Source organism: Poeciliopsis prolifica, unplaced genomic scaffold (assembly GCF_027474105.1).
Source record: "Poeciliopsis prolifica strain line A6 unplaced genomic scaffold, Auburn_PproV2 SCAFFOLD169, whole genome shotgun sequence".
Taxonomy (NCBI): Eukaryota; Metazoa; Chordata; class Actinopteri; order Cyprinodontiformes; family Poeciliidae; genus Poeciliopsis; species Poeciliopsis prolifica.
In genome coordinates this window covers 252,064-274,603 of record NW_026562544.1, presented here as the reverse complement: position 1 = coordinate 274,603, position 22,540 = coordinate 252,064, and the positions used below count along the sequence as shown (strand labels likewise).

At 38.5% G+C, this 22,540-nt stretch overlaps 3 protein-coding genes across 3 annotated transcripts; 2 read left to right on the top strand and 1 right to left on the bottom strand.

The window, feature by feature from the left end:
* The first annotated feature begins 542 nt into the window (after positions 1–542).
* Positions 543–7,444, top strand: LOC129356386 (D(4) dopamine receptor-like). The gene is given in 4 exon segments (XM_055025980.1): positions 543–1,024; positions 3,348–3,460; positions 4,561–5,153; positions 7,062–7,444. Coding segments are annotated over 4 exon segments (1,158 nt in total). The 5' UTR covers positions 543–775; the 3' UTR covers positions 7,265–7,444.
* A 5,148-nt stretch (positions 7,445–12,592) lies between these two features.
* Positions 12,593–17,326, bottom strand: LOC129356384 (NAD-dependent protein deacetylase sirtuin-3, mitochondrial-like). The gene is given in 10 exon segments (XM_055025978.1): positions 12,593–13,644; positions 13,647–13,707; positions 14,374–14,535; positions 14,728–14,828; positions 14,906–15,138; positions 16,086–16,161; positions 16,164–16,249; positions 16,951–17,002; positions 17,134–17,189; positions 17,191–17,326. Coding segments are annotated over 10 exon segments (1,005 nt in total). The 5' UTR covers positions 17,217–17,326; the 3' UTR covers positions 12,593–13,492.
* A 281-nt stretch (positions 17,327–17,607) lies between these two features.
* Positions 17,608–22,095, top strand: LOC129356382 (26S proteasome non-ATPase regulatory subunit 13-like). Its single transcript, XM_055025974.1, has 12 exons — positions 17,608–17,812; positions 18,950–19,028; positions 19,124–19,214; positions 19,300–19,343; positions 19,428–19,514; positions 20,080–20,251; positions 20,324–20,403; positions 20,483–20,608; positions 20,906–20,968; positions 21,475–21,555; positions 21,626–21,742; positions 21,824–22,095. The coding sequence occupies exons 1-12, from the start codon at positions 17,712–17,714 to the stop codon at positions 21,917–21,919; spliced, it is 1,137 nt and encodes a 378-aa protein (XP_054881949.1). The 5' UTR covers positions 17,608–17,711; the 3' UTR covers positions 21,920–22,095.
* Positions 22,096–22,540: the final 445 nt, after the last annotated feature.

Sequence of the window (22,540 nt, the reverse complement as noted above, 5' to 3'; positions counted from 1 at the left end):
TATTGATTTTTTTTTTAACAATTGTACTTCCTGGCAGATTTTTTCCCTTTTAAAACATGTTCCCCATGTTACAAGTGAAATAATCTACCAATTTATAATCAATAAACAATTTTAAGAAACTCTTGGCTTAAAACAAGCCCCCATTTCTTACTGGAAAGACGGCACGTTAGTTTTTCAAGTGGACTGAAATATTTGCATTGGAAACCAGAAAGAAATCCTTTGTAATATTTTTGTTTTTGCAGTTAATCTTTTCTGGTTTATTCAGTTTCATTCCGATTTCTGCATGAGGAGAAATGAGATGTTATTATATTCGCCCAGTTTTTGTCTTCATCTGCTATAATTAGATTAATTCTTTAATAAACTATTAAGTCTCCTGTCAGTCGTCTAGACTTTTTTATTGTTGTGAAGCTGATTCGTCACCCTGCGCAGATTGGTCACACACACCCGAGCAGAGCCGCGGTAAGAAGATTTACGCGCACGGATTTGCTCTTGGCTTCTGATTCGCTAAATTGTTTCTGCATGAGCAGGTTGCAGGACGACGGGAGGAAACAGATCCTGCAGGAATCTGTCGGGATCAACGACAGTGGAAGAAAGTGGAAACTGCGATCGGATGAAGTCTGCGGCGCGGAGGTTTTTGCGCACGGAGAGCGTTGCGCGCCGGAGGAACTGGCTTGGAAAGCCGCCGTTCACTGCGTAGCTGCCGGGTTTCTGCTTCATCGATGAAAACCCCACCGGAGAGACCTGGGGGCCCCTCCGTCTGCCACCGCCGGGGACCATGGCGGACAACTTCTCGGATCTGATCAACGAGTCGCTGCCGGCGGCTCCGGTCGCGCACTACAACTTTCCGGCGCTCATATTCGGGATTTTACTGATCATCACCGTCACTGCTGGAAACGTGCTGGTCTGCCTCAGTGTTTACTTGGAAAAGGCTCTGAAAACTACAACCAACTACTTCATAGTGAGTCTGGCGTTTGCGGATTTGCTGCTGGCGGTTCTGGTTCTGCCGCTTTTCGTTTACGCAGAGGTGAGGTTTCTGTTTTTTTAATTTATTGTGAGTGCCTCTTCACTCTGTTGCCTCTAAATAAATTGCTGTACAACTTAAAAACAGTTCGACTGGCAGCAAGTTTGTCTCAAAGCAAAGTTCTTCGAGGTGGAGTAAAAAAATCATGGAAATGTCTGAGCTCCAAAAGTCCATGCAGTTTTTCTGTTAGAACTCAGAAATTTTTTCTAGAAACATTTTCAGCTTAATTTCAAAATTTCTGATTTTTTCTTGATAATTTCTACTTTTTGAGCTCAGAAAATGTTAACGTTTTTATAGAACATTTTTCAGATTAATCTCAAATTTTCAGATTTTCTTTGCACAAATATTTTCAACTTTTTCAACTTAGAAATGTATTTTTTTCTAGCAAATTTTGTACTTTTGAGTTTAAAAGTAAACAAACAACAGTTTTCTACAAACCAGAAATTACAAAATCTAGATGCACATATTGTTAGCTAGCTAGCTAACTTGCTAGCGAGCTAGCTTACTTATTAGCTAGCTAACTTGTTTATTAGCTAGCTGGCTCTCATTATATAGCTGGCTAACTCATTAGCTAGCTGGTTAACTTGTCAGCTAGCTCGCTAACTTGTTAGCTTGCTGGCTAAAAGATGTGTTCATAAAAAATATTGTATGAAAATTAGAAAATGGTGATTTCCACTACTTATTAACTAACACGTTTTATCTTAATTATCTAAATATATTTAAAAGAAAGCCAAAGTTTTCTACAAACTGATGTTGATATGAGCTAAATTGTTAGCATCAATTATAATTGTTATTATGGGGGTGTGCCAAGGCTAGTGACCTTTGACCCCAGCTCAGGTCTTCTGCAACCTCTATCCGGTTTTCTTCCAGGATTGTTCTGGATTTATCTCCATCCATCCTGACCAGCTTCACTGCATGAAAATGTTTGAGCTCTTTACTTTCTTTTTTACACTGCATTTAAAAAACAACAACTACTTATTGTTTCATTATAACTTGATTAAAAATAAATGTTAGTACTTAAAACTGTTAAAAACAAGCAATTTTAGAAATGCAAAAATAAGTTTATTAAGTTATGGAAATAAAAACACAAGAAATCCACAGTTTTTATAGCTGGTGGCAAACTTTGCTACAGACAAAACACCTAGCTATTTTATTTATTTTATTTTAATTAAAAGGAGACCTGATTCACAACCTTTTTCAATAAATATGTGAAAAGAAAAACCCACTTAAAAATCTAAAGCTCAGAGTTTGGAGCATAAAAAAGCTCCTTCACATTAAAAGTCTTTTCCTATTGGTGTCTTTGTGTTGCAGATATTATTGTTGTAGATCACATGATAAGACTACAAAGTCACAAAATTATAGACAAATGAGGGATGTGTGGACTGGACAGTGATCCAAAATATACAAATGGATTCAAATTGTGAAATGAGGCAGAAATGCTGCAAAATAACAGACCTACCCATTGGGAGTCCATTTCCAGGCAAAAACGCTGCAGAAATACAAAATAAACCGAAATGCATTCATAAAACAGAAAATAGATCTGCTGTTTTAGATGCAAACACCTGCAGATGATTCTAGACTTCTTGATGGAGATTATCAACATGAATCAATAACAGAGGAACACGGGAGCTTCCCTGCTATCATTCACATTTTCCAGGTTATCCAGGTGTAATCTCACTGTCAGCAGGGCCTGTCCAAGCCTTTTTGGGGCCCAAAACAGAGTTTTATTTCAGGCCCCCTGTATGATGCTTTATCATTACTAAGCTTCTATCATTAGCATCATTTGTAATTAGCTTACACCCTGACAGATTTATTACAGCTATTTCAACCTTATGTGTGTAACAAATGTCAAAATATTATTTATTTTAAAATTAAGTGTCCCATACATGAAAGTACATACATAAAATCAGCTGATTTTAAATATAAATAATATTTTACATATATTTCAATCCTGCTGGCTTGATGCCCATGGTCGCCCCTGGTGGTGTGGGGGTCATAAGCATATACCTGTAAGTCTCCGTTATAGAGCCCAGGTTTTGATCTTCTGACCTCGCAGTGAGGCGTCTCACCGCCGCCATGCGGTTCCTGGACTAGAGACGCCAGCGTGCGCTCACCTGCAGACGCCAGGGGGAAAGTGGGCGGGGCCTGAATGTTTGTGTTCTGGATTACACATTTTTCTCACTGGGATTTGGGTCAGCTAATGATGCGTTGTGTGTGTGTGTGTGTGTGTGTGTGTGTGTGTGTGTGTGTGTGTGTGTGTGTGTGTGTGTGTGTGTGTGTGTGTGTGTGTGTGTGTGTGTGTGTGTGTGTGTGTGTTCTGGAGCAGTTCCAGGGTGGAGTTTGGACCCTGAACATGACGATATGTGACGGTCTGATGACCATGGACGTGATGCTATGTACTGCGTCGATCTTCAACCTGTGTGCCATCAGCGTGGACCGGTGGGTTTCCCCTTACTGTGGTCCAGATCACTGGTTCTACTGGATCTGTTTGGGTTTTAGACACTTTTCCAGTCATTCAAGGTTTTTAACTCCGCGTTCTGCTAATTACCAAACAAAAAACGTTTTACTGACTGAGTTCATGTCAAACTTTAAGAAGGAATAAATCTTCACCTGTCAGATGTTCCGGTAATGACGCTGCTGTAATTTCACTGACAGACTCAGTATGTTTGGCAACAGTTGTTACATTTTCAGATTTTGACCAAGATAAATTGTTTCACGTCACTGCAGGAAATTCTAACATTGCTGTTTTGAGACCATTTTCAAGTGAAATCATGGTAATAACAGTCCAAGAAGACATTCTGAAAGCTCAATAAACTTTACATTGTAGTGAACATTTAACACTGGAACTGGAAACATCTTAAATGTGCAAATAAAACAAGAAATAAAATGAATTATGGAGTCTCTGTAAACAAAACCATCCTTCAAAATAAGGGCTGGTTGAGACCAAAGGAACCGACTGAAGACTTTTGTCATCAGATTTTGTCAAAAGGAGAGAAGAAAATTATTCAAGTGGAAATTATTGAATTCGTCTTAATTTACCCCACGATTAATTGATGTATTGCTAATTGCTGCAGGCCTAATTTGAGCTACTGCGGGTTTTCTTTGGTGTCAAACGATCCAAACTAGTTAAATTCCCTCCTCGCCTGTGGGGGCGCTGCACCAAAGACCACTGAAGGAAACAACATGAAGAAGATATTGAGGGCAACTTCCTTTTTTATTAAATTTAAAGAAACAAAGTGCAGTGGCATCAGATTTCAGCGACTGTACATTAATTTGGTGTCTTTGAAACAAAATTAATGTAAACTACCAACATTTTCTGCTAAGCTAGCTGCTACATTATAAGGACATTTCCTGCTGCCAATGTATAGAAATAACCTGTTGATTCATGAAGACGTTCTCTTACTGTCTCTTACTACACCGAGTCTTTTTCATTATGCTGTAGCTTTTGGTCCTAATTTTGTTCAAAATAATCAAAGTTTTTCTTTGTTTTAGAACCTGAGAGAAAACCAATCGTCATGTAGCTCCTGTTTCTTTCCCAGGTTCATTGCGGTGTCCATACCGCTGAATTACAACCGTAAACACGTGGACTACCGGCAGATCGTCCTGCTGTCCGCCACCTGGCTGCTGGCCTTGGCCGTCGCCTCGCCCGTCATCTTCGGCATCAACAACGTGCCGAACCGCAACCCCAGAGAGTGTAAACTGGAGGACAACAACTACGTGGTGTACTCGTCCGTCTGCTCCTTCTTCATCCCCTGCCCCATCATGGTGCTGCTCTACTTTGGGATTTTTCGAGGTCTGAAGCGGTGGGAGGAGGCGCGGAAGGCCAAGCTGCGCAGCAGCATCGAGGCGTGCCGGAAGCTGCAGCGGAGCAGCGTCGGCGGCGCCCTGCCCCCGATGATGGGCACCATCCCCGGGGCGCTGCCCATGCCGCTGCCCAGGATCATAGAGAGAGATCTGGCCCAGTGTCGCCTGGACGACTCAGGCGACTACATCCAGCAGGAGATTCCTTATCCACGGCAGTACCGGGAAAACTCAGTGCCAACAGTGAGATTCAACCAGCAGCAAGTCAAGAAGAGGGCGAAGATCAACAGCAGGGAACGGAAAGCTATGAGGGTCCGGTTGTAGTAGGTGAGTAAAAAATGATGGAAAACCAGAATTTAATGACAACTGCTTGAAATATTATTGTGTAATTTGTGACCTGTTGGATGAGGCAGTTGGAGTATTTATAGTATTGTGGTCCCTCTGGAGACTAATAATGGCTCCCCAAGTCCAGATTATGACTCAATCTCTCCCTTGGGGTGTTTTCTCCTGATAGTCCGGGGGTTTGATAATCTGCCTGATTAGAGCAGAAATGTGGAGTGCTGTTTGGTGATTTTATTGCAATAGTTATGCCACTGATCACTCCCAACATTATGGTGCCCAACGTGGGGCGGCTCTGTCAGTTTCCCTTCATCTGTGGTTAATTTTTCAATCTGTTAATGTTTGCTCTTAAGCTAAGGATTATTTCACCCTAATGATATACTAGATTTGATTTGATTGGGGACCAAAGTTGCAACATTAGTTACATTTTAATCTGATGCAGTTCTCTTTCACACCAATGAAACCCTTTAAAAAACCTGTTCCCCTCCTCACCTGTGGGGGCGCTGCACCAAGAACCACTGAAGCAGGGAGGAAGAGAACCACATCAGCTGGAAGTGGAATAAATGTTAAAACTTTGGTTTCAATCGAATGAAGTCAGGTGGAAAAGCCCATGGTGTCCAAACAAGGTTCAGAACATTTAAATGCAAATTAGTCCTTTAATTTAGCGCCAACTAAAGATGTGAACCAGACACCAACTTCCCGTAGCCACTAGCATACAGGCCACTGATGACCCTAAATAACCTCACTTGGTTTGTGAATCTTCCTGCAGACTGATCAGAGCTCTTAGGCGAGGAGGTCGACCTTCCTGCGGGTCATCCTGAGTCCCGGGATAAAAGCGGCGCTCCTGACCAACCGTAGCTCCTCATGCAGCGCTGTCACAGCTTAAAGCCTGCAATCCAATTATCACACAACACATGATGTTAAACTCAGACTGAGATCCAGTCAGCGGCTGGTTTCAGCAACAGACGCCATTTATTCCTCATCATGCTGAGAAGCAAAATAAAATGTTCTGTTTTACATTCAAAATAAACATAACTGGATGCAACGAAGCAGATTTTAATTCAACTTTGGTTTAATTACATTCGGTTGTACAACATTAAACTCTCCAGAATAATGAGTGACAAAATCAGTTTAACTGAAACAAAGTAGATGTTTTCTGTCTGACTCTCGATTCCTCACATCATGCTGTAGTTACTCTGTTTCTACACAGTAAGGTCTGGACTTTGACTAGGCCACTGCAACATTCTTTCTTTTCTTATTTCATTTTTTCTCTCGTTGACTTGATGATATTATTGTTCTATATAATATCATCTATATAATATAATCCAGCCTGGTCCATCATTCTGCTGCCGAATTGATGGGCCTCAAATTCGACTGTTTTGGCCCATGCAACTAAAAAACTAAACACTAAAATTACAAAAAATAAAATCAGACAAGAATAAAGAAATGAAAAAACACAATAAATTTGAATTAAGAGAATAAAGTTATAAAATTACAAAAAATAAATTCATATGGGAATGCAGTAAAAAAAAAAAAAGAATAAAGTCATAATATTTCAAGCCTAAAGTCAAAGTAATACAAGAATAAAGTCAAAATAATAATACAAATGAAACTGTAATATTACAAGAATAAAGTTGTATGAGAACAAAATAATACAAAAAATAAAATAAAAAATAAAGAGAATAAAGCTAAATTAATGCAAGATTTAAGTCATACTAATTTGAAATCAAGGTCATAAAATTATGGGAATGAAGTCAAACACTGTCATATGTTATGTCTTTATAATACTTTTATTCTCATTTCTTTATTTTCTTTGCCTGGCTCTAATGTTAATCATCTCATCTGTAAATTCAGACCCATTAGTTTCTCTTAACCTGCGGTTCTCCTCTTCGTCTTGCAGGCTGCTTCCTGTTCTGCTGGACGCCGTTCTTCGTGGTGCACACGATGCGAGCGTTGTGCCTGACGTGCGACATCCCCGACGCGCTGATGAGCACCGTCACCTGGCTGGGCTACGTCAACAGCGCCCTCAACCCCATCATCTACACCATGTTCAACACGGAGTTCAAGAAGTTCTTCAAGAAATGTTTCCGCAGCTGCTGCTGATAGCGGCTGCTGCCAGCGGCTTGCTGCCTCCACAGACTGAAACACCACAGCGGGTTCGGGTTCCTGACCTCAGACTGGGACGTTCGCGAGCCGAACTGGAAAGAAGAGGAAGAACATTTTATTAAGAGTTCTGATTTCATTTGAGGTTTTTATGGATGTTATGTAAAATACAAACGGACGTTGTTTAGCCTGAAATAAAGATTTATTTGACCAGTTCAGATCTTTGCTGTCCGCCGCCTGTAGCTGCATCTCCTGCAGAAGAAGATTCATAAAGAGGCTGAAGAACATAGCAGACCTGGAAAGATTATGCAATAGCCGAGAAGCTAGCTGCGCTAATGCTAAAGCACTAACCATAAACTTCAGTTCTGCTAACGCTGAAGTACAACAAAGTATTGGGGCCACGCTAAGAAAATGTTTAAAAATAAAATGAAAATAAAGTGTGAATAAAACAATAATGAAGTCATATTACAATAATAAAGTTAAAATGAGAATAAAGTTGTGATATGATGAGAATATTGTGAAATTGTATTACTTTATTCTCATATTACAACTAAATGCTTGTAATATTTTGACCTAGTTTTTTTTTTATTGTTCCACTTCATATTATTTACACTTCAGTTTTGTTTCAACTTTATTCTCATAATATTATGACTTTATTCTCGTATTATTTACACTGTATAGTTGATATTTTTTGTAATTTTATGTGTTGTTTGCCTGGCTCTGGTCTGTTGTACTGAAGTGCAACACCAACATGGTGTTTAGCAGAAGCTAATGCTAAAGTGCTAGGATGCTAAGTTTTGCATGAAAGAGAATCACAGCAGCAGAAAATCTAAATGTTGTCCGGAATCGAACCGATTAATCGAACCGATTAATCGAACCGATTAATCGAACCGATTAATCGAACCGATTCTGTGATTATCGTGTTGAAAATGTTGCTAGGTTGCTGCCTGTTGCTAGGTAACAGGCAGAGTTCCGTTGCGGTATCTAGGTAACGGTATCTAGGTAACGGTATCTAGGTAACGGTATCTAGGTAACGGTATCTAGGTAACGGTATCTAGGTAACGGGCAGCGCCTCCTGATTTCACATGTTCTGCTCTGGAAGTTTTTGTTTTGTTTTTCTGCTTCAGTTTGGTGACATTTATCATGTGTTTGCTAGTTTTCATTAGTTACAGCAGCAGTTTTTTCATACTTTGGTATTTTTTTAGGTGTAGCAAGTTTTTGACAACACACAAGAGCAGATTTTTATTTCTGTGAGAGAAAACTGAAATACTTGAAGCTTATGAAGGAACTGAGAGCAGTCTGGTTCACCAACAGCGATGCTTTTTGATAGATGTTACATTAAATGAGACGAGTTCTGAATAGAAACCCAGCTGAGACCTGCAAATTGGACACCAGAGGACGCACACGGGTGCTATTAAATATTAAGCAGAAATGTCTCTGCTGCAGTCCTGCAGCAGGAAGGTTAGAGAAGACGTCAGAAATGGACCAGAGAGGAGAAACGGACCCTCAACAAAACACCAACATATGTGAACTCAACTTTGTTCCAGAGTTGTTTATCTGGAAAAACGACGTCATTGTAACCAGAACCAGAACTAATCGAGGTGAGGCAGCGTCCAGTTTTTAATCTCTTAACTGAATCAAACAGCTTTTAAAGGTGTTATGGGTTCTCCAGTCACATAGTGGAAATTCACATCACAATCAAGTAACTGTTACCATCAGTTGCTATAAAAATGCTAAATATGTCAAACATGACTAAAGAAATTTGACTTCCTGTTATAACGCCTTAACCACTGGCAACGGCCCAAACTGGTGATTCTCTTCACATCCAGAGAGCATTTTCTGTTAGATACATGAAGAATAACCTCACCGCCTGAGTCTCCTCTAACCTCCATCTGTCGCAGCCGAATACTTCAGACGGTGACTGATTGGTGAGCAGACAGCAGTCGGCTGTTTCTGGTGTTTCATGCATCATTACATGATGCTAAATTTGCTCAGTGGACGAATGACTTCCTGTGAGCAGGATATAAATGGCAGAGCTGGAGAGGCAATAAATGGAGATGCTGGACACCTTTTCAGCTCTGAATGTCTTTATGTTTGCTCCGTCAGCAGGACGAGGCAGAAACAGAGAGTCTGAGGTCAGAAACTAGACTTTTCTTTGCGATTTATTCCTTTAGATTTAAATAGTTCTGCACCTGAGTCGTTCTGACTTGTGAAATGTCCTCACTTGAAAAACCTTATTTCTCAAAAACACATCTCAGAATATGTTTTAGACCTTAAGGCAGAGGAAAAGTTTTATTATCCAGAATATAGTTCACAGCTGGATTCTGCTGCTGGGCAACAAAATAAATCAGGAAAATCCTATGGAAGCCCAGAAAGGCCTGTCAAAAAATAAACAAAAACACATAAATTATTTTTGTTACAACTTCTGTTAGTGCCAGGCAAAGAAAAATAAATTACAAGAATAAAGTCATATAACAAATAGTCAAAAATATTACAATAAATGTGTAATAACACAAATAAAAACTCAGAATATTTTGAGATTAATATAATGTTACAAGAACAAAGTTACACAACAAATATTATGAGATCGTTGTGAGAAAAACGTCGTAATGTTGCAAAAATAGATATTAGACGAAATGTCATGTGGCAAAAAGTTATAAGATTATGGGAGCCAGCAGCCATTGTACAGCGCTATCAGCTGACTGAACATGGGTGGCGTTTCGCTTGGGTTGCTAGGCAACAGGCAGACTTCCACAGGGGTTGCTAGGCAACAGGCAGACTTCCACACCATGGTGACAGGCAGTGCCTGTCACCATGGTGACAGGCAGTGCCTACTGTTCCGTTCTGGAAGTTTTTGAAACAGCTCGTTTTCCAGACACCAAAAAACATAAAATTATTGCCAAAAAGTGGTTGGGTGTGTTTTTTCAGAAGCAGTAACAAAACCAAGAATAAAACATATTCTCATCTAAAACTAATGATGATAAACAGCTCATCTCAATCAAAAACAAACCATGTGCAAAGTGAGACAGATGACGAATAATAACCAAAATGCTTTAAAGTTTTTCTCTGAGAAGAACATGAACACAGACAGAAAAGGTTTCACAAAAACTACATTACTTGTTATTTTCAAAGCAGCACCTTGAAATGCATTTTGCTCCAGATGGGAAGACAAATCAGGTAACAAGGATTTGATTTAAGAATCTGTAGGAGTCTGTCGGATCTGTAATGACCTGCAACACAGATCAGAAAAACCCGACAGAACTCAGAGTCTGACAACCTGTTCAGGTTCAAATAAAAGATACATTTAGATCTCTGCCGTTTATCCCAATCCCAGAGTATTAGATTTAATGTATTTATTATTATTATTATTTTATTTTATTATTATTATTATTATTATTATTATTATTATTATATTACAGATGACAACAAATTTATTAGAAACTTCACAGTCACTTCTACTCATTTAAATCTGTTCACAAAGGATGAAGGGATGTTACTGAGCTGCAACGCCCCCTATTGGCACCTAAAGCCAATTTAAATGTAAATCCATTCTGTCTGCAGTCCAGCTAGAGGTTGCAGGAAGTTAGAACAGCTGTGGTTTGAACTAAAATCAACAACTATTTAAAAATGTGTTGCATAATCCATTTGTTGGGTTTTAAGGTGAAATATTCAGCAGGAGAACTGAAGGTGTGTTCACACCCGCCATGTTTAGTCCACTTTAACCAAATACCGGTGTGTATGTGTGGAAAGTTTGGTGAGGTGTGAATAATTAATCAAACCAAAAAATGAACTCCGGTCCACCTAACTTGATTATTGTAATTTTAGGTTTTATTTCTCAGTGTAGCCCTAACACTCCATCATTGGTTTAAGCTTAATACCAGTAAATTTGGTGTAAAACTGTTTCAATTTTACCTTTTTGTTTGAATAAATGAAGCCTGAGGAGGAGTGAGCTGCTCTTCTACTTTACTGCATGTCTTTCCCACCAGTCCAGTTTAAATAACAGCTGAATTAATGCACAGTATTCCTTCACAATGAAGGTTTAAAAAGGTGAGGGCTCTTTTGTTTCTCTGCAGGATTTCTGGTAATGGACCCATCACCATGGCAACAAAATGAAATGGAAATCAGAGCTTCGCAATTGTGTTAATGCTGGAACATTAAACAATAAAAACAAAAAAGAAATAAATTAGTACATGGGTGGTCTGTTTGATTGATCGGCTTCCATTCAAACATATTTATTGTATTCGTCAAGTTTTTATAGAAAAGCTTCTCAACCACTGCATAATTTATACTTATCAATCATTTAATATCTAAAAATGACAAAAAGTAGAGACAAAGTGAATTTATAAACTTTAACAAAGCCTGCAGGTGAGTGTCTGTGGTTTACTCAGTGGGTCGAGTATCCAGGGAAAGGTGCAAATATAAATTTCAAAATTCAAAAAATTAGCAAGAAAAAAACAACATTTGAAGTCGAAAATTTTCAACTTTTTAAAATGTCTGTTTTTTTTTGGCAGAAATGTAGTTTTCTATCTGCTATGGTCTGCAGTCATATCTTACTCTGTAAATTCTGATTAAAGATATAAAACGTCACCACATCAACGCACCAATGGGAACAATTTATATTTTTCTGTCTTCTTTTCTGACAATCCAGATCTGCGGTTATTCCAGTAAATATAAGTTCTGCTTTTATTTTCATAAATCTGGTCATTTATTGTTTTTCCTTTTCGGTTCCGCTGGGTTCCGTCTGTTTCAGCTGCACTCTGGCGCCCTCTGCTGGCCGCTGTGAACTTTCCTGTTTGATTTCCATTTATGGAAAATTAATTCACAACATATCTCTGGTTTTAACACTTTTAATGAGTTTTATTAGATTATAAGAACAAAAGTTGGATAAATTAGTCAAATTTCTTCAGAATCTCTTTTTAAAAATATTTGTAAACCAAATTTTGAGACTTATTGCTACTTATTTGCTTCTTCAAAGGCCAGTTAAATACATGCTACACTTTGCTTTAGAGATTAATCATGTCATAGTGCAAATACTAAAATCATTTTAATGTTAACATAGAATGAAATACTTTTTGATTGACAGTTAAAAAATTATGGATGCACTTGTTTAATAAAGAAATGAACATATAAAATCTAAAACTAAACATTTATTACACTTTGACACTTTTGGTATTCCATACAGAAATATGAGTAAAACTGTGCAAATGAAATTTCTGGAGACCAAAATTAAATGAATAAAAAAGGAAAATACTGAATTAAATTTAGAAACAAGGGGAAGACAATTATAAATAAATAGAAAAATTAAATAAATAAATAGTGATAAAATAATTCATTTTAATGGCATCAAAGTTTTATTCAGTGATATTGGCAGATTTATTCTTTTAAGCCAATGACATATATTGCAAAACAATAACCAGTAGTAGCTTAAAAATGTCAAAATTACATGCATCTGACTTAATAAATAACAAAATGTTTAAAAAAGCAAACATTCTCCATGATGAAGGAGCCGAAACATTTTGATTTCAGTTTTATAATCACAAACAAATATTCAGTTAGCGGAGCTGAAAGTTTCTTGTTTAAAGAAACCAGAAGAAAGAAACATCAAATAAAATGAAACAAATTTTAGATGTAACTAAAAATTAAAACATGACTAAAATATTCAAGACGTAAAACCTTATTTGTTCATCTGACCACGATGGTGAAGGTCGTAAAATAGAGACCAGAACGCAGCAGCATATTAGCGCCTTTGGAGACAGAAAAAAATGTTCAATTTCAGCCAAAAAATCTGAAATTTCAAAAGAGGAAAATGTTCAACTTTTGAACTCAGAAATTTCCATGTTTTTTTGAGATTAAACTTCTGTTTGTTTGGGTTTTTTTTTTTTTTTGCAAATTTGCGACTTAAACTCAAGAATTCCCAGGATTTTTTCCTCAAAGATCTGAAGATTAATCTAAAAATTTAGATTTTTTCAAGCAAATTGTTGGACTTTTAAAACTCAGAAATCTTCATGTTTTTTCTAGAAAGTTTCTAAAATTAACCTGAACATTTTTGAGTTTTTTGCCGGAAATTTTCTCTTCCTTTTCTATGATCTACGGCGGCCGTCGTTCACTGTTGAACCTCACAGACTTTGATTTCTCATAAAACTGAGAGCAAACAATCAAACCGAGTTCTGCTCAGTTCCTTCTGAAGAACCAACAAACCTGAACAAACCCGGAAACCCAGGAAAACCATCAAACTTCCTGACTTCCGGCCGCCATTAGAGCGTCCAGCTCCTGACCCCAGTCCAGAGCGTCGACGAGTTCCTTCACGCCGCTGACCACGTCACCCAGCCGAGTGACGTCATGAGGCCGCCGCCCCCAGGCGAAAGGCCCCACCAGGTCCGGTTGATGAGGAGGCGGGGCACGGAGCTGCGCACGGCTCCCGCCAGGCTGGCAAACGGTTCCACCTGCGGAAAACGAGGCTTTTCAGCGCGAAACCGGCCGCCCAAAAGCCCTGCCGATGCTGAAACAATGTACAGCAGATTAGGATTGTATATTTACATATGTTGGTCTGCCGCAATAAGTAATAATCAATAAATCAATCACATGATAAAGTAAACCAGGCTGATTAAAACTGGGTGACTAACGTTTTCAGTTTGGCCTCAATTAGCACTTCGTTTTTGAAAGACAATTCAAACGACTTCCTCATTTATTTTATGTTGTTTCTGTTGTTTTGCTTATTTATGTTGGATATTTTAAATGTCTTCCATTTAAAATAGTCTCTTATTTTAAATGGAAGACATTTAAGTCTCTCATTAGGACTTAAATAAGAGAGTGTCATTGCATTATTACACCATTACTTGAAAATGCTTTCAAAACAACAATAATATTGTTTATCACAAAATCTTCTGGGACAATGTATCGTCCATATATACAGCTTATGTTATATATGCAAGCTAAGCATAATCACAGATGGAAATGGATATTATGAAACGTTGTCTGTGTGCTGTGCTGCTTTCAGGAGCTGCTTTACTAAATAATCATGTCTGTCGAATTCATTTTACAAATGTCTCTTAAAAGATGTGGAGCGAAGAAAACAAAGTGTCATCATGTTTGGTTGCTGTGACGCTCACCTCCAGCGACGTTCCCATGACGATCAGCAGGTCAGCCAGCGGGAAATCTGTCAGGTACTTGAAGAAACTCAGAGGAAGTTCCTCCCCAAAAAACACGATGTCAGGCTTCACCACGCCCTTACAGGTGGGACAGCGAGGGACGGCCCCGCTCATCACCTCTGGCTGAAAACATGGCACGTTGGTTCATACCTACCAAGATGGCTGCCAGCTACAAAGTTCCCAGAGAAGTCCTTAATAGCAAGATTTTAGCATGTTGCTAATTTCATCCCAACTAGCCAAATGTGGTGTATTTTCAGTCCCATTTAAGTCAAATCCATTACATTCATAAAGTGAAGTGAAGACTTTGTGACTCACTCTGAGCTCCTCGCCGTCATATTTCCGCAGGCAGGAGGTGCAGGTGGCCGTTGCAAACGTGCCGTGGGCCTCCACCAGCATCTCCGGAGGAACTCCTGCAACTTGAGCCACAAACAGCAGAGCAAACGTTAAAGCACAACAGCCCATCTGGACTGCAGGGAGGTTTGGGAGTACCTACGTCTCTCCAGCCCGTCGATGTTCTGCGTGTACATCCGCAGCAGCTGGCCCTTCTGGTGAAGCAGACGGACAAAGTAGTGGGTCAGGTTGGGCTGGTAGTTACCCGGGTACAGCTCTTTGGCCAGGGCGAAGAAGGGATTTGGGTTTCGATGGAAGAATCCGATCTCGAAGATGGCCTCGGCGTACGACAGGTCGTACTGCTGCAGGTTGTCATACAGGCCACTGCCTGGAGACCTGCAGGTCCAGAAATGAACAAAAATGGGCCACTTTTATTAATTATATGTGTAAATAGCCTTAATTTAAATGTGACATTTAAAATGTTCTGGTTTCTCACTAACAGTTCTTTCAGGCATCCATCCATTTAGCCATTATTTTACATGCATATACCTAATGAGGTCGCTGGTTGCTTTTAGTCATTTACAGTCAAATCTTTGCCAATTTAAGCTTCTTTTAGGCTGTTTTCACATCTGATAGTCCGGTACATTCGGATTTATTGGGAACCAAATTTGCAACATTTGCTACATTTTCAGCTGCAGTTCATTTTCAAGCTGGATTGAGTCAAATGAACCAAACTAATTAGAAAACCTGTTCCCTTCCAGGCCTGTGGGGGCGCTGCACCAAAAACTACTAAAGGAAACAACAGAAAAACCTCTGGAGACTCTGAGTGCAACTTTCTCCACCAAATGTAAACAAAAATGGAGTGGCGTCAGATTTGTAATTCAACGTTGTAATCCACTTCCTGCTGTTGAAGCAGTATCTGGTCATTTGGCGTTCACATATGCATTCAAACCGGACCAGAGTTCACTTCATTCGAACCCAGATGGAGGCTTATAAGCAGACCAGAGGTCACTGTTTTGGTCCGATTACGAACGTTCTAGACAAACGGACTGGAGTTGGATGAAAGCAGAGCAAACAGGGCTGGTGTGAATGCTCCTTTAAGTACAAATAAATCAAAGTTGAGGCTGGTTTATAATTGGAGATTTGAAAGTAAGGATTTTCCAGTCATTACTGAAGATCTGAAAATTTAAAAAGTGTCTCTGTGTGAATATTTAGAATTTTTAGCTGATAATTCTTTGTCATTTACTTCCCACACTCAACAGCTGGTGAAAAAGTTGAGATTAAAATCGGGATTTTATTTCCGGGTTCGCTCCTGTCTACCAATCAGAGGCGAGTATTTGCACCTGAAGTCTGGGATGCCGCTCGGCGTGCTGATCCCGGCTCCAGCCATCACCACCACACTTTTGCAGCGCCGCTCTGGATGCTTTCGGCGACATCCTGCAGAGTCTGAACGGATTCACCACCAAACAGCCCTCGGATTATTATCCTCTGGAGAAACGACTCCTGTCTGAGAAGAACCGAACATTTTTATCAGAAAAACTTCACAAAACAAAACAGAAACAAAGACCAAGCAGATTTATTTCAATCTTATTACATTTGAATGTCATATTTAAAGTCAATTTATTAATACTTTCTGCTGAAAAGAAGTTTTTGTAACTGATTTAAGCTGTTTTCCAGCCCAGGAAAAAGAGGAAACATGTGGCTCAGGTATAATACTGATTATCTAATGTCAGAGTTGGTAGTAACTTTGTTTACCGGAGTCATTTTTGGAAAAAAATGTACTTTTAGGAGACTTTTTTAACTACGGCATGCTGTAAATTATACTTAACTTTATTGCTTTACTCTTACTTGAGTTAAATTTCTGGACTTTCTTCACTGAATGAAGAACAATCTTGTCTGAATCAAAAATTCACCAAATATTGACACACACCTGAAATTTTTGGAAAATTTTCATAAGTTTTATATTTATAAAATGATGGAAAATGTTTCTTTTGTCTGATGTCATTTTGTAAAATGAATTGTTATTTTAGTCTTTAAAATACCAAGATTCCCAAATATCTTTTTTTTTGAGTCTGATGATGGGATTTTTAAATATCAAATGATTGGTGATTTTCTCAGTATCTTTTTACGTTATACTATTACTTGAGTACAATTTTTCAGTACTTTACTCAAATCCTGGTTTATTTATAAAAACAGCAAGAGAAGTACCTGAACAAAGATCCTGAACTTTCAACTGGACTCAAACTGCAGGGACCGAAACCTGCAAAGAAAACCAGCACAGTGTCATGCATTATTATTATTATTATTATTATTATTATTATTATTATTATTATTATTATTATTATTATTATTGCTGTTCTGGTGGAAGAGTTCATCTGTCAGTCCACTAACCTTTTGCACGGATCGTCCTGGCTGCTGCTGAACTCAACCTGCGCTCCAAACAACAGTCTGACAGTTAAAGACAAGCCAGCCATCCCGCAGGCTCGGTTCGGATCCGGTACTGTTGGTTTACGAAGACCGACACCACCTAGCAACCTTTAAAATCACGCCAACGTGAAGGAAGTTGTCAGTTTTTCTGCTGAAATGTTTCCGTAGTCCTTTTTTTAAATGCTACATTCATGGTAACTTGGATTAGCAGGTTCAACAAGACCCAATTAAGTTAGTTTGGATACGTCAGTGGTGTTTTGTGTCAGGTTTAGATTTATTCGCGGTTCAACACACATAAATCAAACACGTGGTTACTTATCATATTTCTGTAGCTCGTAATGACATTTCATCAGCTAGGTTATACAATTATTTTTGATGAACGGATCCTTGATATGACCCTAAATGTTACTTCCCATACACCTTTGCGACGTGCAACTGCGCAGACGCATACTGTGAGCACAGAAAGCTACATAACGTTAGCGGATAGTTTAACAACACTCACCAGCTTTCTTCCTGAAAAAAATCTTTATTTTGTTTCTACCATGAAAGATGTCAGCGGGTACCTCAAACAACAACAGAGCAGCAGCTCCACGCCAGAAATGGCGGCGGAGTGGCACGCTTTGGAGGATTTCTACAACAAAAGGTAAAAAGTTAGCTGTTAGCTTAGCTTCCGTTAGCTTCTCCATTGATTCTAAATGGCACGCTGAGTCATTGAGCTAACGATAGCTAACTAAAAACAATATTAAAAGCTAATCGTAATGGTTTATGTAAACATTTAATCACACTATATAATAATGAGGAGGCTTTTATTTAAGTTCAGTATGTAAAATATTTACTACTTGCTGACGGACAATTTTGTTTAGGGACTTTATAGTTCATATTAATGTTTTAGGTCATTTATTTGAAATGTCTACATTGAAAATCTCTAAATTCTTTAGAAATTCAAAGTTATTGATCCTGGAGGTCATGCAGGTTATGTTTTATCACATTAAGGTGTTAAATAATTTATTGTCCAAAATGTATTATTACGATGTGTGGTGATCCATAGCAGCCACTATTTATTGACCTGCAGAGATGCAGCATTTTATCCATTCAAACCCAGTTTGGTCATTTGAAAGGACATCTGACTCATTAAATTGTTGCAGTATTAAACAATGAGTTTATTTCTGGTTTAAATCAGACTGATTATTTATTAAGCTGTCGAAATTTTCTTTTTATTTTATTTCACACTTTAATTTTTGTTTCCTTACTTTTTGAAAAATACCAATGATTTCTAAAATATATTTTTCCATATTTTTATGTTTTTTAATACCATTATATACCAATGATTCTAGTCATAGATCCTCTTATGCAATATTGCAATATTGTCATTATTGCAATATTTTATAAAATGATTTTAAGCATACAGATTTTTTGGTGTCAATTTTGTTCTTTTTTAATATATTTTATGCTTTATCTTTTCATTTGCATAGTTACATTTTTTAAATACCAATGATTTTTTTTATTTCTCTATTTATATATATAATTCTTGATATAGAGATGATTGCAACCAAATTTCTATGCAAACCCTAAATGTAAACAATTTCATATGATTGTAATTAGAAACTAATAAAGAGAAGTTGAGGTTTGGTATTTAAAAGCAATAAATAGTTACAATCATATTGTAACTATTTAGTTACAGACTCAGCTGATTCATGTAGATCAGTCTCTACTGCTGATCTGCAGCAGGTTTGTGCATTTCTCTGGGTATTATTGGTGATTTTGTTGTTATTTTTTGCAGATTGTGGCATCAGTTGACATTGAAGTTAACAGACTTTGTCAAAGATCCTTTCTTCAAAACGGGAGACGGCCTCATACAGGTAAATCCAGACTCACTGAGGCGTACAGGGTCTGTTACTCGAACTACTGCAGGAACCAGAAACTGAGGTTTTAATCTAAACTATTTTCGTTGTAGCTGTATGAAAACTTCATCAGTGACTTCGAACACAGAATCAACCCTCTGTCTCTGGTAGAAATCATCCTTTACGTCGCCAGGCAGATGCCAGGTGAGAACCAGAGGACGGGTTTTCTTCAGATGTTTTATTCTCACTTCTTTTTGCGTTCACTGAGATGATTTCTTTTGGTTTTCAGATCCTAAAGATGCCATCACTTTTCTGGAGAAGACCAAAGAGAAGGTCAGTTAAACCTCAGATTATTTTTCTGTTAATTTTACTGATCAGTGTTATTGATCGCTCCGGCTGTGTGTTCGTACAATCCAGGTGAAAAGCAGCGAAGAAGCCGTGATTCTCTGCAAGACGTCCATCGGCAGCCTGAAGCTGGAGATCAGCGACCTTCCTGCCACCAAGGTGACGCAGATTTAAAACGCTCTGAGGCACGATTCTGAAAACTCAGCTGATTGGTTCATGTAGATCAGGTTAAAACGTGGGGTAAATTAAATTAAGATGAAAAAGTTAAAAACTGAAAATCCATAAAATGAGTCTGTTGTGGGTTTTTTGTTTTGTTTTGTTTTTACCAACAAAAAAACATAATATAACGAAAGAAAAAAAAGTGTATAAATGGATAATAAAAAAATTGCAAAAAATAAATAAAAGAAAATGAGAAAAATGAGTGAGGAAAATAATAATAGAAAGAAATAAAAGAAAAAAAGTATAAAAACAAATGAAAGGGAAAAAATAACAAAACTAAGACAAATAAAAATGGAAAAATGAGAGAATGAAGAGAAGAAATGGAAAAATGAATAAAAGGATAAAGTAAAAAGGTAAAAATCTAATAGGAAAAAAAATGAAAGGAAAATATAGAATTAAAAAAGGAAAAAAATGAATAAAAGCAACAACGTAAAAACCAATTGAGAAGGGATGAGGAAGATGGTTTGTGTTGCTGATCCTTCCATCTCTCATTCTCCGCCTCCAGAAAATCACAGAGGAGGTGGAGGAAATGCTGAATAACTTACCCGGCGTCACGTCGGTCCACGGACGGTTCTACGACCTCTCCAGCAAGTATTACCGCATCATCGGGAACCACGCCGCCTACTACAAGGACGCGCTGCGCTACCTGGGCTGCGTGGACATCAAAGACCTTCCAGGTGAGAAACGGTAACCGTGGCAACAGCAGCTGAAGCTGAGAAAACCGTCTCTGACTCACTTCCCGTCCACAGAAACAGAGAAGCAGGAGAGAGCGTTCACCCTGGGCCTGGCCGGACTCCTGGGCGAGGGAGTTTACAACTTCGGAGAGCTGGTGGGTTCTCCTCTGAAAACCGATGCTATTGTCCGGCTCCGCAGGCGGGACGCTGACTGTCCTGCTGTTTGCTCTGCAGCTGATGCATCCGGTGCTGGAGTCCCTGAGGAACACAGACAAGCAGTGGCTCATTGACACATTATACGCCTTCAACTCCGGGAACGTGGAGAAGTTCCAGGGCTTCAAGTCTGCATGGGGGCAGCAGGTGGAGAACCAGCCGAACGCTCTTTATTAAAAGCTACTACTTTATGTTAACAATTTCCACACTAAAACCTCCATATTTGCATCAAAGTATGTTTCCCTTAATTAAAAAATGTAAATCAAAGCACATTCTGGACATATAGACCAAAAAACTCCTTTAGTGACTCAACTCTTCGTTTCCAAGAGGATATAAAGTGTAATTTATGTCTTTTGAACCTGAAAAGCAGCCAATTAAATTGATCGGACTTCATTGATTGTTGATCAGTTTTGCGTCAATATATTTTCCACTCATTGCCCACAGCCCGACCTCGCAGCTCATGAACCTAAACTGATGCAGAAGATCCAGCTGCTCTGCGTGATGGAGGTGGGTTGTTGTTGTTTTTTTACTTCCTGTTTGATCAGAGCTGTTAGTTCAGAATATTACTGTAAAAGTCTTTAAAGTGTGCCTATAAAGTTTATAAATTAACATGCTAACCCCTAAGATCATACGCAATTCACTTCAATTTCACCATGATGGCCATTTTTCAAGATGGCCGCCGTTTTTGAGCTTTTTAAACCAGTGGCTGCTCTAAACTGTGACCCGTTTCATGACCTGGGTGAACTCTGTCACATCATTTGTTTTTGACTTTGGTCATTTTATTCATAAAACCTTAAAGTCATAACATGTAGAAAAATCAGATTCTAAGACTGAAAACATCTTTTGCGAGTTTCACACCAGTTGTCAACTGGAAAGACTCCTTGACCATGGCAGCCATCTTGAATATTTCACTGGCTAACTGGGAAACTTCTGTCCCCGTCTCGGTTCTGTTGTGTGCATGTGAACGGTTTTGCTGGGATATTTTGTCATAATGGGTGTTTGTGTTTTTCCAGATGACGTTCACTCGTCCTGCGAATCACCGACAGCTCACCTTCACAGAAATCGCTCAGAGCGCAAAGATCCCCGTCAACGAGGTTAGCTTGTTTCCTGCAGCTTAGCTCCCGCCAGCCTGCTGGGCTGCTGACGTTTGCGTTCCTCCTGCAGGTGGAGCTGCTGGTGATGAAGGCGCTGTCTGTGGGCCTGATCAAAGGGAACATCGACGAGGTGGACCAGAAGGTCCAGATGACCTGGGTGCAGCCCAGAGTTCTGGACCTGCAGCAGGTTGGAGCTCGATCTCAGAACCTCAAACTTCCTCCTGATTTAAACGTAAAGTGACCCCTAAACCGCCGGTTTCTGCTTCAGATTAAAGGCATGAAGGAGCGTTTGGACTCGTGGTGCGGCGACGTTAAGAACATGACGGTTCTGGTGGAGCAGCAGGCTCACGACATCCTCACCTGAGCAGGTGTCTCCGTTGGTCTGCAGAAGGGAAAATATCACCAACATTTCTGCTCTTTGTCCTTTTTTTACTGGATGTTCTTTCTTCTGTTCTCACTGTTGATCATTTCTGTTGTGACATCATCCCCAGAAAAAGACCCAAACTGTACAAAATACAAATAAAACACATATAAAAATGATTCTTCCCTTTAATTTCTTACAGTTTTGTACAACGGAGTGTCAGAGCCAAAATAAAGAATAAAGTCGGAATATTACAACTTACTGTCATAATATTCTAACTTCATTCTGTAATATTTTCAAAATATAATTTTTTACTCATTACTCTTTTTTTGAATTATTTTGATTATTCTCTTAATATTCTGACTGTATTTTATATTACAACTTTATTCTAATATGAGTTTATTCTTCTAATATTCGAAATTTATTCTGGTAATTTTTATGATTTTGCTATTGATATGACTTTATGCTCATATTATCACGACTTTATCCACATTATTTCAACTGCTTCCTTAAGTTAATTCTCATGATATTCAGACTATATTATATAACTATATATTATTTTGACTTAATTATAACATTATTTTCTTTAAAAATACAACTGATAAAGTTCTATTAATACTTTTA